This window comes from Chaetomium fimeti, assembly GCF_033439085.1.
Source record: "Chaetomium fimeti strain CBS 168.71 chromosome Unknown B0H64scaffold_7, whole genome shotgun sequence".
NCBI lineage: Eukaryota > Fungi > Ascomycota > Sordariomycetes > Sordariales > Chaetomiaceae > Chaetomium > Chaetomium fimeti.
In genome coordinates, this window is record NW_026944335.1 from 260,460 (window position 1) to 278,994 (window position 18,535).

Consider the following 18,535-nt stretch of genomic DNA (forward strand, 5'->3'; position numbering starts at 1 on the left):
GTGGTTGTCCATGGACCATAAGAGATGGAAACCTGGCTGCTCAAGAGGATAGGAAACCGCATGTTTTGAAACCCGGTTTCTAGGTCCCCAAACGGTAACTAGACCTCGTACCCGCTCGATTTCTTACCAAGTACAATGGAAATTCCGAGTCGTTTCCCAACTCCATTTCCCCACTCCGTTTCCCCAACCATGATCCATGCCTCGGTGTGAATCATTACCATCGCCTTATGACTCTTATGTAGGTGGTAAACGCCGGTCTCGCAATTAGAAAATTCTTCGTACAACAAGTCCTAGTTCTTGCTTCGGTATTTTCTCCCTTTCCTTCCAAAACTAGGGCATTTCATCCCTTGAACGGTTGAACCAGCAATCCAAGACCGGCATCAACAACCATCTTAACCCGGGCCATTACTTATTGCGTATGAGTTAGCGCCGGGACTTGCTCTGTTCGCGACCTGAACCGCCCCTGAAACCTCAATGCCTCAGAACAGGATCCTTGTGCTCGGCAGCGGCCTGGTGGCCAAGCCATGCGTCGATTACCTGGCCCGAGACGCCAATAACGAATTAACCATCGGTGCGTCCACCCGCCCATATTGGCACCACCCTGAACCCGCAGGCTTCCCAGGCTGACCTGCTATGGGATCTGTACTCTAGCTTGCCGTACCCTCTCTGCCGCCGAGAAGTTGGCGGCAGGACTACCCCGGGTGACGGCGCTCGCCCTGGATGTCAAGTCTCTAGATCTAGATACACACGTTGCCGACCACGATGTCGTCATCTCCCTCGTTCCCTTCATCTACCACGCCGATGTGATACGCTCGGCAATCAAGGGCAAGACTCAGGTCGTGACGACGAGCTATGTGTCTCCTGCTATGCGAGAACTTGACGCCGCCGCCAAAGAGGCCGGCATCACCATCTTGAACGAGGTCGGCGTTGATCCCGGCGTCGACCACCTGTACGCCATCAAGACCATTGGAGAAGTTCACGCGAAGGGAGGCCAGGTATTGGAGTTCTACTCGTACTGCGGCGGACTTTGCGCTCCCGAAGCTGTCGACAACCCACTCAAGTTCAAGGTATTATCCCCCCCCCTATCATACTGATCTTCCGTGTTGCTTAAAGTCCTCGACAGTTTTCGTGGTCCCCCCGTGGCGCCTTACTTTCCCAGTACAACTCCGCGACCTTCTACGACAAAGGAGAAGTAGTCCATATCCCGAACACGGGGCTGATGGCCAAGGCCGTGCCATATCATGTTCTGGACGGATACTCATTCCTGGCGTATCCCAACCGGGATTCGACGCCATTCCGCGAGTTCTACAACATCCCAGAGGCGCACACTGTCATTCGAGGCTCCTTGCGATACGAAGGTAACCCGGCTTTGGTCAGAGCCCTCATCGACCTTGGATGGCTCGACACCTCCGAGAAACCTTGGCTGAAGGATGGCATCACCTGGGCCGAGATTCAGCAGCAAGCAACGGGAGCAGACTCGCGAGAAGAGCCAGATCTGATCAAGAAGATCGATGAACTATGCACATTTTCCTCCCCAGCCGAACGGGTAGAGATTCTAACAGGCTTGCGGTGGATGGGTCTTTTCTCCGACAAGGCGACCTCGACCCATGGGAATCTGCTAGATACGCTCTCTGCGGAGCTCGAAAAGCGCTGTAGTTTTCAGCCTGGCGAGCGTGACGTGGTGGTGCTGCAGCATAAGTTTCTAGTGAAATGGAAGGACGGTTCAGAGGTCAGTATATGCCTTCCTCTTCCCGGTGCCCGACATGGAGCTGACCCTCCAAATAGGAAACGATCACGTCTACTCTTGAGCTCTACGGAGATCCGAATGGATATTCTGCCATGTCAAAGTCCGTTGGAGTCACCTGTGGAATTGCCACGCAGATGCTGCTGGACGGATTTCCACCCTTCCAGCAGCCCGGCGTTTTAGCACCGTATACAGAGGAGATCTGCGGGCCCCTGAGAGCCAAGGTTGAAGCCGAGGGCATTAAGCTGGTGGAGAAGGTCTTGAAGAAGACCGCTTAGATGAGTGTAACGGGGTAGGTGATGGTTAACCTAGTGGCTTAGGACCTAGGGAGAGCTAGGTTAGCAATTCAATTCGTGCACTAGTGGCGTCTTTGCGATTTACTACTTTGATACGGCGTGTTCATTTGTTCTTGTCATGATAACCGCCTTCGCTACATATCTCTACTAGTTCGGTCCCTTCAACCGAAACCTCGGGATCGGGTTCGGAGCTCCCGCTTGGTATATCATCCCGGCGTATTGCCCATCCTCCCGACCATCCGACCCACCCGGTCTCCCTCGGGCCTCGAACAAGACAAACAATCAACGCAAGGGCAATGAAGGCGACTGTAACAAGCGTGTCAGCTGGGACACTTCTCACCAGGTCACCCGGACTTACTGCTGCAACTCCCACTATACACCCACCCCCCCTGAGCATACAACCTATTCCCAACCGCCGTGCCCGTTAACTGCCCCGAGAAGGCGGCCACCATGTAGGCCGTGTTGACCCTGTTCCTGGCCAGGGGCTGGATATCATACACAGCTGCGCGGTTCCCGATCTGCGTGAACTGGGAACCCAGGTCGATGGCAATCGCTTGGATCACCGGCCCGGCAACATGAAACGAACCCGTGAACGTCCCGACCACCACACCCACCAACTCGACCGACAAGCCCATGATCGCCGAGGCCAACGGCACCACCTTGTCGATCACCAACCGACTGTACACGGGCGCGGCCAGTATCACCACCACTCCAATCAACCCAAACAAGCCCACCACCACACTCCCATACTCAAACGGCTCACTCGCCAACAAGAAACTCAACGTCGTCCAATACGACGTAAACACGGCACTCAACAGGAACGCCACCACGGCCACCTGCACCAGCAACGGCTCCGTCACCAACAACCGCCCAACCCCGACCACCATGCCCACATACCCCCTTACGCCACCACACGCAGCATTCTTCCCCGGATAATCCGGCATCCACACATAACCCGCCCACCACGAGCCACTGCACGCCCAGCCCAAACCAATAAACACCCCGCCAGTGCGTATACGCCGCCAGCACCCCCGACAGCAGGCGGGCGACCAGCACGCCCAGCGACAGGCCCGAGACGACGACGGCCAGGGAGCTGGCGCGGCGGTGGGGCGGGGCGAGGTCGCCGACGAGGGGGAGCATGAGCTGCGGGGTGACGGTGGTGAGGCCGGCGAGGAAGGAGAGGGCTTGGAAGAGCGGGAGGGAGGAGGTTAGGCAGAGGGGGAGCCACTAATCAAAAGAGGAACGGGGGGGTGGGGGGGTTAGTGGGGGTCGTTGTTGTGGGGGGGTTGAAGGAAAGTGGGGGAAGGGGAAGGGGAAAGGGGGGGGGTTGACTTACGAGGGTTGCGGTGAATGTGACGAGGGCGAGGATGAAGGGTCGGCGGGGGAAGATGTCGCCGAGTGGGCAGATCAGTAGGAGGCCGCCGGCGTAACCGGCTTGCATGAGCGTGGCGACGGAGGAGGCTTGTTCGAAGGTAACGTGGAAGGTTTCGGCGATGCGGTTGAGGATGGGTTGGTTGTAGTAGAGGTTGGCGACGGTGAAGCAGGATGCCTGGGCCAAGAGCGTGAGTACATGGTTTTATCCCATTCTTACGTGAGGGGGGCTGTTGCTTACAAAACCAAACAGCATGTTCAGCCAGATGGTGAACTCGGGAGGGTTCTCGGGATCATAGCGAGCCGCCTTGGGCTTCCAGTTCCACACTCGTTGGAGAGTGCTCCATTTCGTTGACTCCGGCACACCCGAGGCCGGAGTATCGTCAATACGGCTCGCAGTTGGCTTGTTATCCCTAGCAGACTTCTCATCTGTTTCGGTTCCTGGTTGCGGACTCGGAGTTCCTTTTCCGGGTTGCTCATGGTCGGGTCTGGGGTTTGATTCTGACCCTTGACCAGATGCCGGGGACTGCTGTGTTTTATCGTTCGTCATGTTTCCACTGTCTTGGCCGCTTGCTCATGGGTTTGCGGTGGACGTCATGAAAAGGTCAGAAGTGGCCCGCTTTCGGGTTAGATGAAGACTGGTCGGTGCATTGGAGGCGGAAATGCCCCGAAGGGGGATGGGCCGATGACCGATGTTGCGGGACCTGAGAACCCGACTTGCATGTCGTGTGTAGTTCTCCCGCACGTTCCTTAGCGATGATTAGGCAATTATGCTTAGCATGCTTAGAATCCGAATAACCAGCTGACCCATTATTCATCCCGCATGGAGTCGTGCTTCGGGTCCGGGACCGGGTTCAATCCAAGCGCTGCTACTTTTGCACTTAGCCCGGTTATCGCGCGGAGTATATGGTTACATGCAGGTTGCGCCTGTTAAATGCTGCGGTAAGGGACATGGATAGGTCCTTCTCAAAGTAAACAAATAGAGGCGGGTGCCCCTGGTAGGGTAATAGGGGCATTACGCCGTGGACAGAACCAGGGCGACAATCCTGTACTTGAGTGCGGACCATTTCTCCGTTATCATCACGCGGCCTTGTTCCTTTAAGGTACGGCACCCCCATGACGAAACATGAATAATAAAATGTAATTATATCGCGCCAGGAACCTGCCCGGGGATTATCAAGTTAAACCATACCAACGCCTCCAGCCAAAAGCCCATGGTAGCCATGGCCTACCTCAAGCTCAATTGAAACCGTGATGATCATAAATCGTCGGCATCTCAAGCCCCTCCTCCTTTTCCTTTCTTTTCTTCGAGATCCTCCACAAACAGAAATAGACGGGCACTAAGAAGGCGATGACACCCACGGCCAGCGCCACGTAACCCAAGATCAACACCATCCTCTGTTCGGACAATTTCAAGCCCCTATCATGCCACGTTAGCCGAGCTCATATGCACCACCCACAAGGCCACCAAGACTCACACCCCAACATTGACCAGCAAGAGCACCCATATGCCCCTGCACACCCACCGATGGACGACGCCCAACAACCGGGTGCTCTCGGGGGGTTCTTGCCCACGCTTCTTAGCAGAGCGCTTGATCCAGGACAGGGCGATACCCCAACCAAACATGACCGTCAGCGCAACAACGGTGAGCAGGCCAAGGACCTGGTGACCGGTGCGGAACTGCTGAGTCTGCAAAACAACCCAAATCAATCATCAGCAACCATCCCATCCCATACACGGTGACACCAACAACAAAATCACAGTAAAAGAGGGGAGGAAGAAAAACCCACCGCCACATGCTCCCCACTAACCAGCACCCCGGGCACCATTGCCCCGAGCACAAACGCAAAATACACCGTCGCGGTGACCCCGTGCACCCACGCCCAGCGCGCGCCGAGCGCCCCGGCAACGAGCGAGTCAAAGGGCGCGACGGCCAGCGCCACGATGGCGTACAGGATGCCGTGGGCGGTCGCGGCCTTGGCGTCGCCGCCCTTGAGCAGGCTGCCGTCATCGCTGGAGAGGATCGCGTCTGGGGTGGTGGTGGTGGTCGTGGTGGTGGGGTTGCCGATGCCGCCTGGGCCGGTGGCGCGGGTGAGGTTGAGGGTGAAGCGGCCTGTGGTGTGGGGAGAGGAGGGGGGGTTGTTAGTTACTTTGTGTTGTTGCTTGCTTGTTGGTTGGGGGGGATGGAGGGCGGGGGGAGGGGGAATGCGTACCGTAGGCGCTATGCCGTCGTATCCGCGCGTCCGGGTCGTCTGAGCTGAGGTCGAGGCCTGGGCCGACGGCAAACAACATGGGTGCCGCCGTGCCAACCTTGGTGAAGAGCTGGCAGCCGCGGCAGGTGGCGTTGACGATCATGTCGAAGTTGTCATTGATGGTGGTTTCGTGGAGGGTTAGTTGGGTTGCCGGGGAGTAGACCGGCTCGGTGTTGCCCCTGAGTGATAATGTGAGATGCGTGGGAGTTGATGAAAGGGGAGGCGTCCTTACGTCGCTCTCCGTGGACTGACTGTCACGCCTGTGGTCATTTCGGGTCAGACTCTTGGGCCACGGAGGGGATTTGATGCGGGTAGGCTCACCCTTGTGGTCTGCAGAGGGGTACATGACGAGCATCAAAGCATCCGACATGGACGTCCCGAACCCGATGGCGGTATACTGATACCAGTCCGGGGTTATAACGTAAAAGTTGATATCATCCGAGTTAGGGGGTAGGTTGAAGGAGACGATGGTGTCCGTGTCGGGCACGAAGAGCGTCGAGACAGCTGTCTGAGCTCTGACGAGTTGGAGTTGTATCATTATACCTTTGTCGTGTCAGACGATGAGGCCTTCTTCGGGTTCAAGGAAGCACTTACATAGAAATAGCCATAGCAGCCGCCATCCGGGGTTCGGAATCCGCGCGTTTGACACCATGCTGAACCGAGGAAGTGACCTTCACCCAACCTTGAACCAGGCCAAACCCAAGTTACCTGACGAAATTCGGACCCTTGTGACAATGGTGGTGTTCGTGAGAGATTATGTCCGAGACAGTCCGACTTCAACAATACAACAACGATACTATTTAATGGATACGTTTTGAGAGAAGAATTCAAGAAAATGCAGAAGGATGAATGAATCTTGAATGAAGTCTGGAGGCCAGGGAGAGGTGAATAGGGACCTCCTTCTCGGCATGATTTACCACTCAGTGGCACGTCAAATGGGTAGCACGGCACTAAAAGCGGATTCTGGGCATGCCGGTGATGGTCTGGGCCGGGCGCGTAGAGACGGCGCATGGTCGCGAGATTCGCTGCGTCCGGCGGCAATTGGCCCTGCAAGCGCCCAAACACATGCGGCCAGCCAATCACTCCTCCCGCAAGTTAAAAATACTACACAAATTATTCTCCTTGTTATCGATCAGGTGTTGATCGGGTGTTGGCACGTTTTAGCAAAGTTGTATTGACCGTGTTGAAAGATGTTCGAAGTATGGTTGAATGCCAGTGGCCATTTGGAAAAAGGAAGTTGCGTTCAAGTTACCGCGACCTTCCACAACAGGCAGCCAACTCGCCATGCCATTTATTCTAGAAGCCGTACATCCGTTTACATCGTTTTCTACTACGGAAACCGAGCATACTGAGATCGGCTAAGTGGCACCCGTTTTTAGATCCCCGGGACTGCCAAATTCTACGATATCTGCAATAATTATCTGCCTCCGATCTTTCCTCTCTTGCCTCCCAAGCTTCTATATGCCCCGTGGCTGGGTCAGGTATCACGGCTTATATGCCAAACACCCTCAAACTGTTCTCGATAAAGTAGTTGATCCCTTCAACCCGCCAATCGTCCGTCTCAACATAGCTGCCCTTGTCCGACCAGACCAGATTCTGGCCAACTCCGCCACCGACGCTGGCATTATACGCCGGCCAGGACACCCCGCCCGGAAGGCCCAACCCCTCGGCGCCATTGGGGTCCTGGCCCGTGACGAAGTTGATCCACCCGGTCGACATGGTTTTGGCCAGCCCGACGAGCGCCTCGGTGCCGTTGGCAAACGGCTTTTTGTCGTAACCTTCGCCGCGAATATTGTGGAACACGAAGGCGACTTCCTGGAAGTGCGTGGCTCCGATGAAGTCGGGGATACTGGGTAGCACAACGTCGAAACGGTAGCTCCAAGCGGGAATCCCTTGCTTCGCAAAGGCCAGGCTCGCGCGCCGTCGGGAGAAGTGCATCATGCTGCAAAGTTCCGCTTGTCAGTAATCACCAGGTACTCTCCTCCTCGTTTCTTCTTTTGCACCGGACGGGAAAACATACTAGTCCCCAAACAGAGCAGCCGTACGGCGGTACTGTGAGCCCACGATTTGGGCTACCTCGTCGCCGGGCTGGATGACGGGCCACTTGTCAAGGCCTGGGACACCGACGGCCTGGATGTTGGGGTATAAGAACATCAACTCGTCCACTACCTGCTCGACCGTCTTGCCGACCGTCTCTTGAACCTCGGGTCCCACAATGACCGTGACAGCCTTCCGCATCTCGTCGTCCGTGTTGACGCCGCCGCCGTCGGGGCCCACTTCCGTGCCAAACGATGCTCCCTCTTCCGAGTTGCAGCCGAGTAGCAGGTGCACCTGGGGGAAGCGGCCCTCTCTCAGCTGCTTGGAGGGGTAGTCGGCGATGAAGTCGCCGTCCAGCACCGGCGACCACGGGTTGGCAGCCGTGCCGTTTAGCGCCTCGTTCAAGTCGTCCAGCGGCAGGGCGCGCAGGCAGTCGAGGGAGGCGGGCGTGCCGACCGTGTGGGCGCAGCTGGTGTTGCGCACGAGCCTGTCGTAGGTGTCCTGCATGGCGCCGCTGGCGTTCAGGCCGCCGGCGTACCGCCCGATGAAGCCCCCGTACCCGGACTGGGCGATGACGCCGCGGAACAGACCGTCGTCGCGGCCGCCATAGGCCACCGTCTGCGCGGTCACGCTCTCGGCGCCGGAGCTCTCGCCCCAGATCGTCACCTTGTCCGGGGCGCCGCCAAAGGCCGCGATGTTCTCGTGCAGCCACCGCAGCGCCAGTCGCTGGTCCCTGAAGCCCAGGTTTGTTACCCCCGCCGCCAGGGCCTCCTCGCCCTGAGGGAAGCCGAAGGCGGACAGGCGGTAGTTGAGGCTGACGCCGATCATGGGCGTGCCTTGCTCGACACTGTTCTCCACCACAAAGGAGAGGTTGTAGCGCCTGTCTGCCGAGCCGCCCATAGCCTGCGAAACAGTAGAGAAACCGGAATTGTCAGAAAAGACATGCCCAGCCGGAATTTGTAACTGGGCGGAAGGGAACTCACCAAACCGCCGCCATGGATCCAGACAGCCACCGGAAGACCAGCAGTGTCGGAGATGCCGGCCGGTCGGATAACGTTTAGGTACAGGCAGTCCTCCGAGACTTCATAGCCAATTTGGTCGCCGCCGTAGCCGATGCAGTGCCGTGGATATACAGTGGCATTCCGGACACCCTCCCACGACGAGTTTAGATGCTGCGAGACGGTGAACCGAGGGGCTACCTGGGCATAAGGCATGCCGAGGAAGAAGTCCTGGTTGTACTCGGCCGAGTGTATCCCGGCATACGAGCCATTCTTGACCGCAACGACGGGCGGAGCGGTAGAATTCTGGAAGACGTGGGACGGCAAGGCGTCCGCCATAGACGCCAACCAGCAGAGGCCGGCGCCTAGGAGTGAGGTGGACCAACTGGCCATCATGGCTTTTGACAGACAGGCTGACAGCGGAACAAGACTGATCTAAGATGCACGTCGAGCAAGTGAGAAAACCTGGCTTCCGACTCCTGGGTAAACCCCCAAGGCCCCAACTTATACTCTCACACGACCGCGGCTGCCGTGCTCGCTCGGCGCCATTTCGGTCGGTTTCGTCTAACCGTGCGGAAGAAAACGACACGAAGTAACTAAGGACCCTAGGGCGTCCAGCATATGCCGGAGCTCGGTTCCACCTTGGCGGTTCCTCTCTGGGGTGAGGCACGGTGACCCCGACTGACGGGATTGGCACGGATGAAGCAGTCGGAGGAAGCTGGGCAGGCGGAGGTAGCATTCGCTGATCATATCGGTAAGTTCCATTATGTACCCAAGCACCCAAGTTTACCGCGCCGTTTCTCGAAACCCAATCCACCAACCGGACAACATAACTGTATGCAAGGTTCTTTTCTGTCCATCCATCCGGATACCGTAATACCTCATTGAACCATTGATAACTACCCACATAGATACCGAGGGCAGTACAAGTATACTAGTCCCATTCATCGTGTTTCCTTACTAATCATTCGACGGTTATTATCAAGAATGGAAAACGTTGCCCGAACCCATGGCGGTCCTGCCCAATCGGGCTTTGCGGGGAAAAGATGCTTGTGGGGGGGAGGTACCATTGCGGTGGGACGGGGAAATGCTCCAAAGCAACCTTGAAGTTGGCAAGTTACCGAGGTAGGTGCCTGGGTACATAGTAGCCAAGCGGGCCAGCAACCTTCCTACAAACTACGTCATGTTATGCCCCATAAGGGGGAGCAACGGCCGAGTGAATCTGATGGAGTAATTCACAAGAGTGTAAGTCTACATGTAACAACGGGAGGAAGTCGACACTTTTCGAGTTTCATGCTGATTTGCTACCTGAGCTATGCGATTGAATCGATCCGTGCAGTAGTTCGAAGAGCAAATACTCAGTGGATGACTAGGTACTCGTACCCCTTCCCCTTTCTTTCACTTGTCCTGACTGTGTCGTTTCCTGGTTCCTCATCGGACAACGGCTCCAAGGGCAGTTGCATCCTTTCTCCCCTTCCGTTAATATCCTCATTGCTCGTTTTATTCCATTTGGGTGTACGCCGCATCTTATAAAACATGATATCAGCCCAACCGACAGTGACTAGTCTATTGGTAGGTACATACCTATTGTGGTGTTACATGATCCAGGCTTTCCACGTATTTACGCCCACCTGGAAAAAGCTTTTCCATGAGCCGTGTGGGGTAATACTGCAACAAACACGTAGCCAGCTAAATATCAAGGTTCTTGGGATCTCGAGGACTGGGGTGAGGTGCCGCAGCAGAATAGGCTTAGACACTGTCACGAAATACGGAGATAGGCGGTGGTGCCACCTTCTCACAGCCAGTCTGAGTGGTAAGAGAGGCCGTGGCAAACGGGGTCGGGCTGATGAAAGTCGAAGTCAGAATCGCAGACGGAAAATGGGGGGAAGGTAAAATGGTGATGACGGGTTTGGTGTTGGTGTTCTTGGAAATGCTCGGGTTAGGGTTGCGCATGTTGGTGGTGGTGCCTGCAGTGGTGCCTGCAGGTTGGCACACCTCTGCCATCCGTCCGCCTTGACTCAACCGGTGTCCGTTCTCATCATGACCGACGGTATGGTGGTCGCCGTCGCGAAGAACCTCCAACATTTGAGGAATTCCTCCTTCGTCCATATTAAAATGGCGCTGCATTGCATGTTACCATCATTGTCAATTCCTCATGTCCACTGCCCGGGCACGTGATGTTCCGCCCGAATGCCCTCAGCGAGTGGCACACGCGGTACCTGCCCGGCCGCGGATGATGGCATTGAGGTGAATCCGTTTTGGTGTTGCGGTTTCTTCTAGGTTGCTACGGCCCATTCTGCTTCCTTTGTTCGGCGCCTCGAGCCTTGCCCGGAACTGTTGGTCGCGGATGCGATTGTCGCTGACTCGACTCGACCGGCCATTCACGTCTTGCCCTCGGCATCCAGAAATTCAGGCGCTGCGAAATTCGGGAGTTACTCGCTGCCAATTGCCAATCGCTCCCCCCCGAAAGCTGCGCCGCCACGGCCCGCCAATCGCGCCATATCTCGGCCGACTCGACCTCGAGCTCCCGGAGATGCCCGGCAAGAATAGGACCGAGCTCGGCGAAGATGGTGAGCATCATGGTGACCACTCACCCTCCTCCGTGCCGCCATCATTACCGTTGTCATTGTCGCTATCGCCGTCGCCATCACAGCTACTGGCTGCCACCAAGCAGCTTTCGAAGCCCAAGGTTGCCCCGCAACCACCGCTGTCGCAACAGGTGCTTGTAATCTGTAGGAACAAGTGCGCTTGCTTTCCAGCATCCCCCGTCACCTCTACACAGTACCCCTGCCATCGGTCGTGCAATCCACCCCCTCTTACATCGGCTAGGCTTCTTGCCCTCTCTGCACTTGCTGTTCTTGCCCTTTTCGTGCTGGCGACGGACAGCTGACCCAGGTACCGCAGACATTGGCGATACATATCGTCCTTCCACGGACCATGGCTCCAACTACCTCCAGAGGTTCTCGAGACTATCGCGAATGTAAACTACAATGCCCCGAGACCGCGGCCCATCGACCCTTCCGTTTTCTTTGATCTAGTCAAGATCAGGCGGCTGGTCGACGAGGCCACCGACCTCGCCGTGCGTGCTGCTAGCGGCGTGGCCACCATCGGCCAGCGGGGCCCTAACCACGCTTCTCATCCTGCATCCATGCTAGGTTTCGGCTTTGGTCACCGTCCGCCGCCGCAGACGAAGCTGAGCCCGGAGAGGAAACACAGGATGAGGGAGCAGGCAACGCAGAAGCTGATGGAAGCATATCGACTGGATGAGATTGCTAGTAGCGTTGCCACAATGCAAGGCGCCTCTACCCTCGAGGAGGTGGCATCCCTAGTGCTCCAGCGGAATCCCCAGGACTCCGCTGCCAAATATGTCCATTTCTTTCACGAGAAGATCCCAAGCCGCCAGCTGGTCGAGTGCACCAGCCTGACGCCGCTCGACGAGATTGCTGCCGCGAAACCATCTGACCCAGCGCCATTGAGGACCCGGGCTATGGTGCGCGTTTTCAAGGGGGATGACGAGGGCGCGGTTGACGACTTGACGGCAGCCCTCAAGCTTCATCGCCTGCACCGGCCTGCACATGCCTCGCCGAAACCGGCCCGGGGAAACCAGCCTTTGGGGGGCCAACCGTACGGGAGCCCTCGAAGGCAGGAAGACATCATGTTGAAGGGGGGAGAACAACCAGGCAGTTTGGAGTTGCAGTTGCTTTTCCAAAGGGCGGGCATTCACTTGGCCATTGCCTGCCGCCACGTTGGCGCCGCCCTAGGGGGGGACTTGACTACAGCCGACGCTCACTTCCCTGATAGCGCGCAGGCCGAGCATGCGGCGGAAGAGCCGCGGCCTGTGCTATCGCCAGCGGGAAGGGCAGCACAGAACGGAATGGAGGGAGCCAGGAAGTTGGTGAGACAAAACGCGAAGCGGGCATTGCGAGACTACACCGCCTACCTTTCCCATTTTGACTATTCGCCGGACCTGCCTATCGGGCTCGCCGAGGATTTCGCCCGCAGGGTTAACTCTGCCGTCAACGGCACCAGGGCACCGCGGTCCTACAGCCATCCACCCGGGCCACGTTCACCCCACGCTAGAGAAGGTGAGACCGTAACCGCGCCTCACCGTATCTACGCGTTATCAGACCTCTTCACATCCTCGCAACCTGCTGGCCTCCCCCCTTACCCAAGCACGGAAATGGTCACGGCCACCCGCGGGCCACCAGCTGCCGGCTTTGTACAAACCACGACTGAAACACTAACCTGTCATCCTCTCCTCACCGACGCCCTCCATGCCCTTTTATTGTGCCACTGTCTGATCCAAACTTCGGCCAAAGAACTGCTTCGCCACGCCAACATGGTAGCCCGCCTCGCCCGTCTAGCCGATGGCTACCCGGTGTTTCAATCTAGCCGATGCCCTGCCCGAGCGGACTGGATTGAAGTACTACGAGCGGGCGGCAATTGGATCCAGCTGGCTGGATCCTGGGAGGACCTCTGTGCACCAACACCCCTCCCGCTCTTCCAATCTGCCGGAAACGGCTCCACGCTAGTCCCCGTATCTCCATCGCCGCTTCAACAAGCCCTCCCGACCCCAGGAAGCGACAGCTTGGGGATTACCCATGACTCCTCAGCGAGGCCTGGCGGCACCCCTGAGCACGGCGAAGACCTCGCCTCCCAGCACGCCGCCGTGGATACCTTCAGCGACGATGCCGGATCAGACGAAGCCGCTCTCCGGCTAGCCATCCGCGCCCGCCAACTGCGCGCTGAGCGCGACTACCGTCTCGATAACGCCGCCGCCGCCCTGGACGCCCAGCTCGTCAGAAGTGAGCTGGGAAATCCAACAACTGCAGGGGCCGATGCGGCCGCGATGGACAACACAAGCGCCGGCGTCGATACCGCAAACCCCACCGCACTGCCTCCCGTGTTTCCGGTGTCGGGCGCTATGTCAGCCAGTGGCCGTCGCGTTGCACCTTCCCCCGCCTCCGACGACAAAGATTACCACCTCCTCGCCAGCGAGCGTGCAGGCGCTATCGCCCGCTGGGTAACCGAGGCCCCGGCTCCCAACACAGCGGCCGGCGTGGGTGAAGGGTCGCGAAAGCGGAGGAAAAAGCCGGCGAAAAAGACGAATGCCATGGATGGCAGTGGTGCGTCCGCGGTCGGGGATGCGGAGGGGACGGGCACGACCTAAGGTTGAAGAGAGGGCGGCCAAAAAAAGGTATATATATGGAAATCTATGAGACTTGCTGATGTATACACTGCTTGGAATCGAGGACCCAGTTTGTGCCGGCCTTGCAGCCAGCCGATTATGACCCCGACCAATGCAAGACATGAGCCCAATGGACAGAACGAACTCTGTGTTTCACGCCTAGACAGCACTGGTAGCTCAATACTCGAACCATCCGATCAGATCAACTGGCTGCGCAGCTAGCTAAAACCGAGACTGTCGAAAAGACGGGGGAATCATCCGGAATACGCAAGCAACAAGAGAAAAAGAAATACCTATATAACCAGCTTAAGCATCCACAGACGAAGCACCCATACCAACCCAAACTCTTTCCAAAAAAGCCCTCTTTCTAGTATCCCAACCAGAGACAGTAACCAGAGCAAATCCAATCGCACCGCCCTACGCAGTCGACCCCCCGCGATATATATATCCCCCCTTCCTTCCCCCTCCCAAACCAACCTCAACCCCACTGCACCCCGCCAGGACCACCCATCCCTCCACCCGCACCACCAGCACCGCCCATACCCAAGTTCAAGAAACTGTCAATATCACTCATCCCCTCCGTCTCCAACACATCCATCAGCTCCAGCTGCTGCTCATGACTGAGGCTCCCATGCCGACCGTTCATGAACGAGTCATAGTAGTCACCGGCCATGCCGGGGCTGTAACCGAAGCCGGGGCCGGGGCCGGGACCGGGTGCGAGGCCCGGTCCAGCGGGGGCAAACATGCCTCCTCCTCCTCCTCCTCCTCCTCCTCCACCACTACCACCACCACCACCTACACCTCCGTCCTGCGGCCCGCCGGCTCCGAAACCGTCCAGGTTCCAGCTTGCCGTGTGCTGCAGACCGCCGCCGCTCGGCACGCCGTTGCGTGCGGCGCCGTACGGCACCTGCATCACGTTCGGGTTGAGGTGGTTGCCCGTGAAGGGGTTGGGCGTGCCGTTCCAGAAGGAGGGCCCGCCGCCCATGCCGCTTGTGAAGACGTGGGGGGGGATGAATTGGGGGAGGGGGTTGTACCAGTCTACCGGTCCGTGAGACGGCGGCGGCCGTTGTTGGGGTTGTTGGGGTTGTTGTTGATGTTGATGTTGTTGTGGGATATGTTGGGGTTGCGGTGGTGGAGTGACGAAGGGGGGTGGCGGACGTCGTGGGCCCGCCTGGGCGGAAAGTTCTGGATGTGGTGATTGTTGCTGTTGTTGGTGGTGGTGTTGTCCCTGTGGCCGGTGTTGCTGGAAATGACTGGAATGGAACAATTCTAGGGGCTCCTGCTTCACGTGTATTATTGGTGCCGGGGTATGGTGGGGTATCGGAACCGGGGTGGTGTTATGAAGAGTTGGTGTTTGCATGGGAGTTGTTTCTCTTGTCAGCCTCGGAGAGAGGTGGATACCGGGCTGGGCGGATGTGGGAGCGAGGGACTCTGGAGGCGAAGGCAAGGAGGTGATCAAGGGCGTGGTCACGGGTGGTGCAGGTTCAGGCTTGGGTATCGCTAGAAGCGGCGGAGGTGTGGTTCCCATGCGGCTGGGGGCAGAAGCTTCGTTTGAGTCAGGCGCGAGGTTCGATAACCTACGGCCGTTCGCGTCCGTCGAAGGGCTCATGAAGATCGAGTTGGAACGGAAGCTGGGTTGGTGTGGGAAGGGAGAGGCCTCACTCTCGAATCCGTACTGAGCACCTAGCGGGTTATTGGCGGCATCGAACACGTACCCGAAGGGGGAGGATGTATTGAAGAGTGAGGTGGCCGACTGTGGCTGTGTTTGACGGGTCGGAGTATCCCTCGAGGTATCCGACTCGGGGGACTTCGGACCAGCCAAAGTGACTGGCGTTCCGAGCTGACTACCCGGCGGTGGTGAAGGGGTCTCCTCGCCCGCATCATAGCTCTGGAGACAAGCATCGGCGATCACGGTATATAGTTGGACTGCGGACGAGGACCCAGGCCATCGGTCGGAGAAGATTTTAATCGCCTCCAGAGCGGTCGCTGCCAGATCCTGAACGTCCTCCCGGTTGTGTGTGTCGCGTACTTCGGCGTATGAGATAGACCAGAGAAGCGCATTTAGTGAGGCGTAGACAGTCAACAAAGACTCCCACGAAATATCAACAGTGCCCTCTTCGATCTGGCGATTCGTCAAGTCGATGATGGAGCGCGAACCCTCGAAACACCTCATTGCTGCGTTGGCGGCGGGCTTAGGCACTTGCGGAGAGGGGCGGTAAAGGGATATGATCATGCTGTGGTAGCATCCATTGAGCCTGTCATAGACATCAACCGAATGCTCGAAAGGTAGGCGGTAATGGATGGACTCACCAAGGTTTAAACCAAGCAGGCTTCGTGGGGCAGGCATCGACCCACTCCGTGAGTCTCTGCTCCATTTGAACGAACCAAGGCTGAAGGTCCTGAGAAGGTTGGGGGCGTTTCTTCTCGTAAAGCACCCGGCGGATTTCCGCCTGCAGAAGCCTCATCTTGCAAAAGTGGATGGCGGCTATCTTCTTTTCGCAAGGGTTGCCGGAGCGGATGCCCTCCGGGGTGATGTCCTCGTCCAGAACGGGTTCGAAGAACTTGACGTCTATGAAATCATCAGCTTTAGCGAGGCCGTTAGGCCTACCCATAATGTTGGCCAAGCCCAACTCTTGCGCGGTAACAATCCAGCTCACTCTCCTCCTCATGTCAAGGTCCAGCGGGTCCGTCACACCCATGCCGATGGTCCCCTCGTCCCCGAGGCGCATCTGCTGACAGATCCTGGTTGCGAGCCCAGTCACGTAGTACGTGGCGGTCCTGGTTGGCGTCATAAAAGAATATTGTCCGATCAGAACCAGACACTGGAGGGTCTTCAAATCCTGGGGGCAGACAACGTCCTCAAAACGCCGCATTGCGTTGAGATAATAGCTGTCAGGGAGGCCGGCGTACTTGCCCATTTTTTGCAAGCTGATAGCCACCACCATATTCACGACAAAGTGCTTGTAGGGGTCCGTATCCCCGGCAAACACAGAGTTCACGTCTTCCTCAAACATCTTTTCGTGAAGAATAGGAGTGAATACTTGGACTAATATTCCTTGGTTAGCATCCGGAATATCCCCGCTGCTGCGCAGAAAGGTGGTGCGGGAAGCCTACTTCTGTCGTTGAAGGCCCGTACTAGGCCGTCGACGATCTCTCTGCTTGGCAAGCCGGACGCCGGAATGATGCTGTGGGGGGGATAGCTCTTGGTCCTGTCGGAAGGTCCGCTGATGCTAGTCCCCATGACCACACTCTGCATGCGGTCTCTCTGTTCAGCCCGCCTCGCAAGCACCGCAGGGATCAGGCTGGCTATCCTCCGCGACTCGGCATATCTCTTCGCCTCCTCCATCAACAGGCGGGTCATGGCCGTACCGCTACTCGGCCCGAGGTAGCGTGGCGTTTCGTCCGTCTCGTTGAGGCGGACAATGCCGCCGGGAAATACCATGTCGTCATAGTTGTACGGGTCATCGTTGTCTTGGTCGGTGTATTGGGCAAGCTCGGCCTCGAGTTCGCGCACTCTTTTTTGGAGTATGACAACGTGGGAGCGGTTCACATTCCTCCCCTTGGCGCTGTCGTAGTACTCGCACGTCGAGCCCGCCCGTTCGCAGGGGAGGCATCGCGGAAGGGCGGGGTCGCACCTCGTCTTTCTCTACCCGGCGGCGAAGGCGGTCAGAAAAGAACGAATTCGAGAGCCGACGCAAACGGAGGGAGAGGCGGCTTACCTTGCGGCATCTATGGCATGCCGTTAGAGTATGGGCGACGCGGTGTGGTGCATCGTGCGAACCCTGCTCCGGGTTGTCCCATGGATACGGCCCGGGCACCGGAGCTCGACCCGGGAAGAAGTGCTGGGGCGGAAGTACTGAGCCCAGAGATTGATGGAAGACAGTGGCAGGGTCCATTGGTACTGCCGCTAATCCCGTCCGACCCGAGGAGCCAAAGCCTCGAAGCGTTGCTGGCGGTAACTGCAGTGCTCGAGAGGAGCGTTAAGGATCAGGACTGCGGCGATCGATTAGATACGGGAAGTTGTTCAAGTCCAGGCAATACGATGTCGGGGAAGCAAGCTGCGAGAATATTATTGGTTGGCGTGTGGGCACTTGATGTATTTCCCAAATCATCTGAAAGCTTCACGGGATCGGGCCCATGCCGTCTGATATGAGATCGGGCGGCGACTCCATCGAGGCATTGGGGATGGAAGGGGATGGACCCAACAAATGGCACTGCATGTCAAAGTTGAGGGCGGGCAGTTTCAAGGGCACTCGACAGCCTCGTGCGCTATCCCTGATTCGTTATCCAGCTGCCGTTCCCACAGCTGGACCCCTGCCGACCCGGTGCTGGAAGGTACCCATTGGGAGCTCACGGAGGCCTTAGGAGTGAAAAGCATACCTCTAAGTTTTGGAGACAATGTAAAAAGCAAGATAACCGTCTATCACTTGACCCGACAACTCACGCCGTCATAAACTAGCTGGCGATCACTATCGGAATATCAGACATTGTCTGGACTCGAGAGCCCACAAGATGAGGACTCGAAACCTCCAATTGATGCGGGGTTCATGGGACTGCTGCGCAGTGGGGTCGTCGAGTCCCGTTTCAACCTTCCTGCTTCCGCCTCCGAACCCCACTTCCTTGCTCCCGTCCAGTGGGGCTCAAATCA

The 18,535-nt window shown here is 57.5% G+C and overlaps 6 protein-coding genes across 6 annotated transcripts; 2 read left to right on the forward strand and 4 right to left on the reverse strand.

The window, feature by feature from the left end:
* The first annotated feature begins 199 nt into the window (after positions 1-199).
* B0H64DRAFT_477319 (saccharopine dehydrogenase) lies at positions 200-2,109 on the forward strand. Its single transcript, XM_062808195.1, has 4 exons — positions 200-571; positions 652-1,067; positions 1,124-1,729; positions 1,786-2,109. Exons 1-4 carry the CDS (start codon positions 475-477, stop codon positions 2,020-2,022), a joined length of 1,356 nt encoding a protein of 451 aa, XP_062655637.1. The 5' UTR covers positions 200-474; the 3' UTR covers positions 2,023-2,109.
* Positions 2,110-2,143: 34 nt separating this feature from the next.
* On the reverse strand, positions 2,144-3,961 carry B0H64DRAFT_466649 (major facilitator superfamily domain-containing protein; the record flags this gene model as incomplete). The annotated part of the gene is made up of 5 exons (XM_062807698.1): positions 2,144-2,346; positions 2,399-2,963; positions 3,004-3,267; positions 3,377-3,589; positions 3,653-3,961. 5 exons carry the CDS (start codon positions 3,959-3,961, stop codon positions 2,144-2,146), a joined length of 1,554 nt encoding a protein of 517 aa, XP_062655638.1.
* A 578-nt stretch (positions 3,962-4,539) lies between these two features.
* On the reverse strand, positions 4,540-6,748 carry B0H64DRAFT_346703 (uncharacterized protein). The gene is made up of 7 exons (XM_062801346.1): positions 6,259-6,748; positions 5,986-6,207; positions 5,897-5,924; positions 5,626-5,843; positions 5,203-5,525; positions 4,890-5,101; positions 4,540-4,831 (listed from the first exon to the last, which is right to left on the reverse strand). The coding sequence occupies exons 1-7, from the start codon at positions 6,314-6,316 to the stop codon at positions 4,651-4,653; spliced, it is 1,242 nt and encodes a 413-aa protein (XP_062655639.1). The 5' UTR covers positions 6,317-6,748; the 3' UTR covers positions 4,540-4,650.
* A 245-nt stretch (positions 6,749-6,993) lies between these two features.
* Positions 6,994-9,135, reverse strand: B0H64DRAFT_405735 (Alpha/Beta hydrolase protein). The gene is made up of 3 exons (XM_062804464.1): positions 8,685-9,135; positions 7,685-8,604; positions 6,994-7,606 (listed from the first exon to the last, which is right to left on the reverse strand). The coding sequence occupies exons 1-3, from the start codon at positions 9,093-9,095 to the stop codon at positions 7,156-7,158; spliced, it is 1,782 nt and encodes a 593-aa protein (XP_062655640.1). The 5' UTR covers positions 9,096-9,135; the 3' UTR covers positions 6,994-7,155.
* A 2,097-nt stretch (positions 9,136-11,232) lies between these two features.
* On the forward strand, positions 11,233-13,869 carry B0H64DRAFT_328810 (uncharacterized protein; the record flags this gene model as incomplete). The annotated part of the gene is made up of 2 exons (XM_062800851.1): positions 11,233-11,441; positions 11,604-13,869. The coding sequence occupies 2 exons, from the start codon at positions 11,233-11,235 to the stop codon at positions 13,867-13,869; spliced, it is 2,475 nt and encodes an 824-aa protein (XP_062655641.1).
* Positions 13,870-14,365: 496 nt separating this feature from the next.
* On the reverse strand, positions 14,366-18,117 carry B0H64DRAFT_426336 (fungal-specific transcription factor domain-containing protein; the record flags this gene model as incomplete). The annotated part of the gene is made up of 4 exons (XM_062805730.1): positions 17,607-18,117; positions 17,002-17,533; positions 16,198-16,933; positions 14,366-16,121 (listed from the first exon to the last, which is right to left on the reverse strand). The coding sequence occupies exons 1-4, from the start codon at positions 17,781-17,783 to the stop codon at positions 14,366-14,368; spliced, it is 3,201 nt and encodes a 1,066-aa protein (XP_062655642.1). The 5' UTR covers positions 17,784-18,117.
* Between the last annotated feature and the right edge of the window lie 418 nt (positions 18,118-18,535).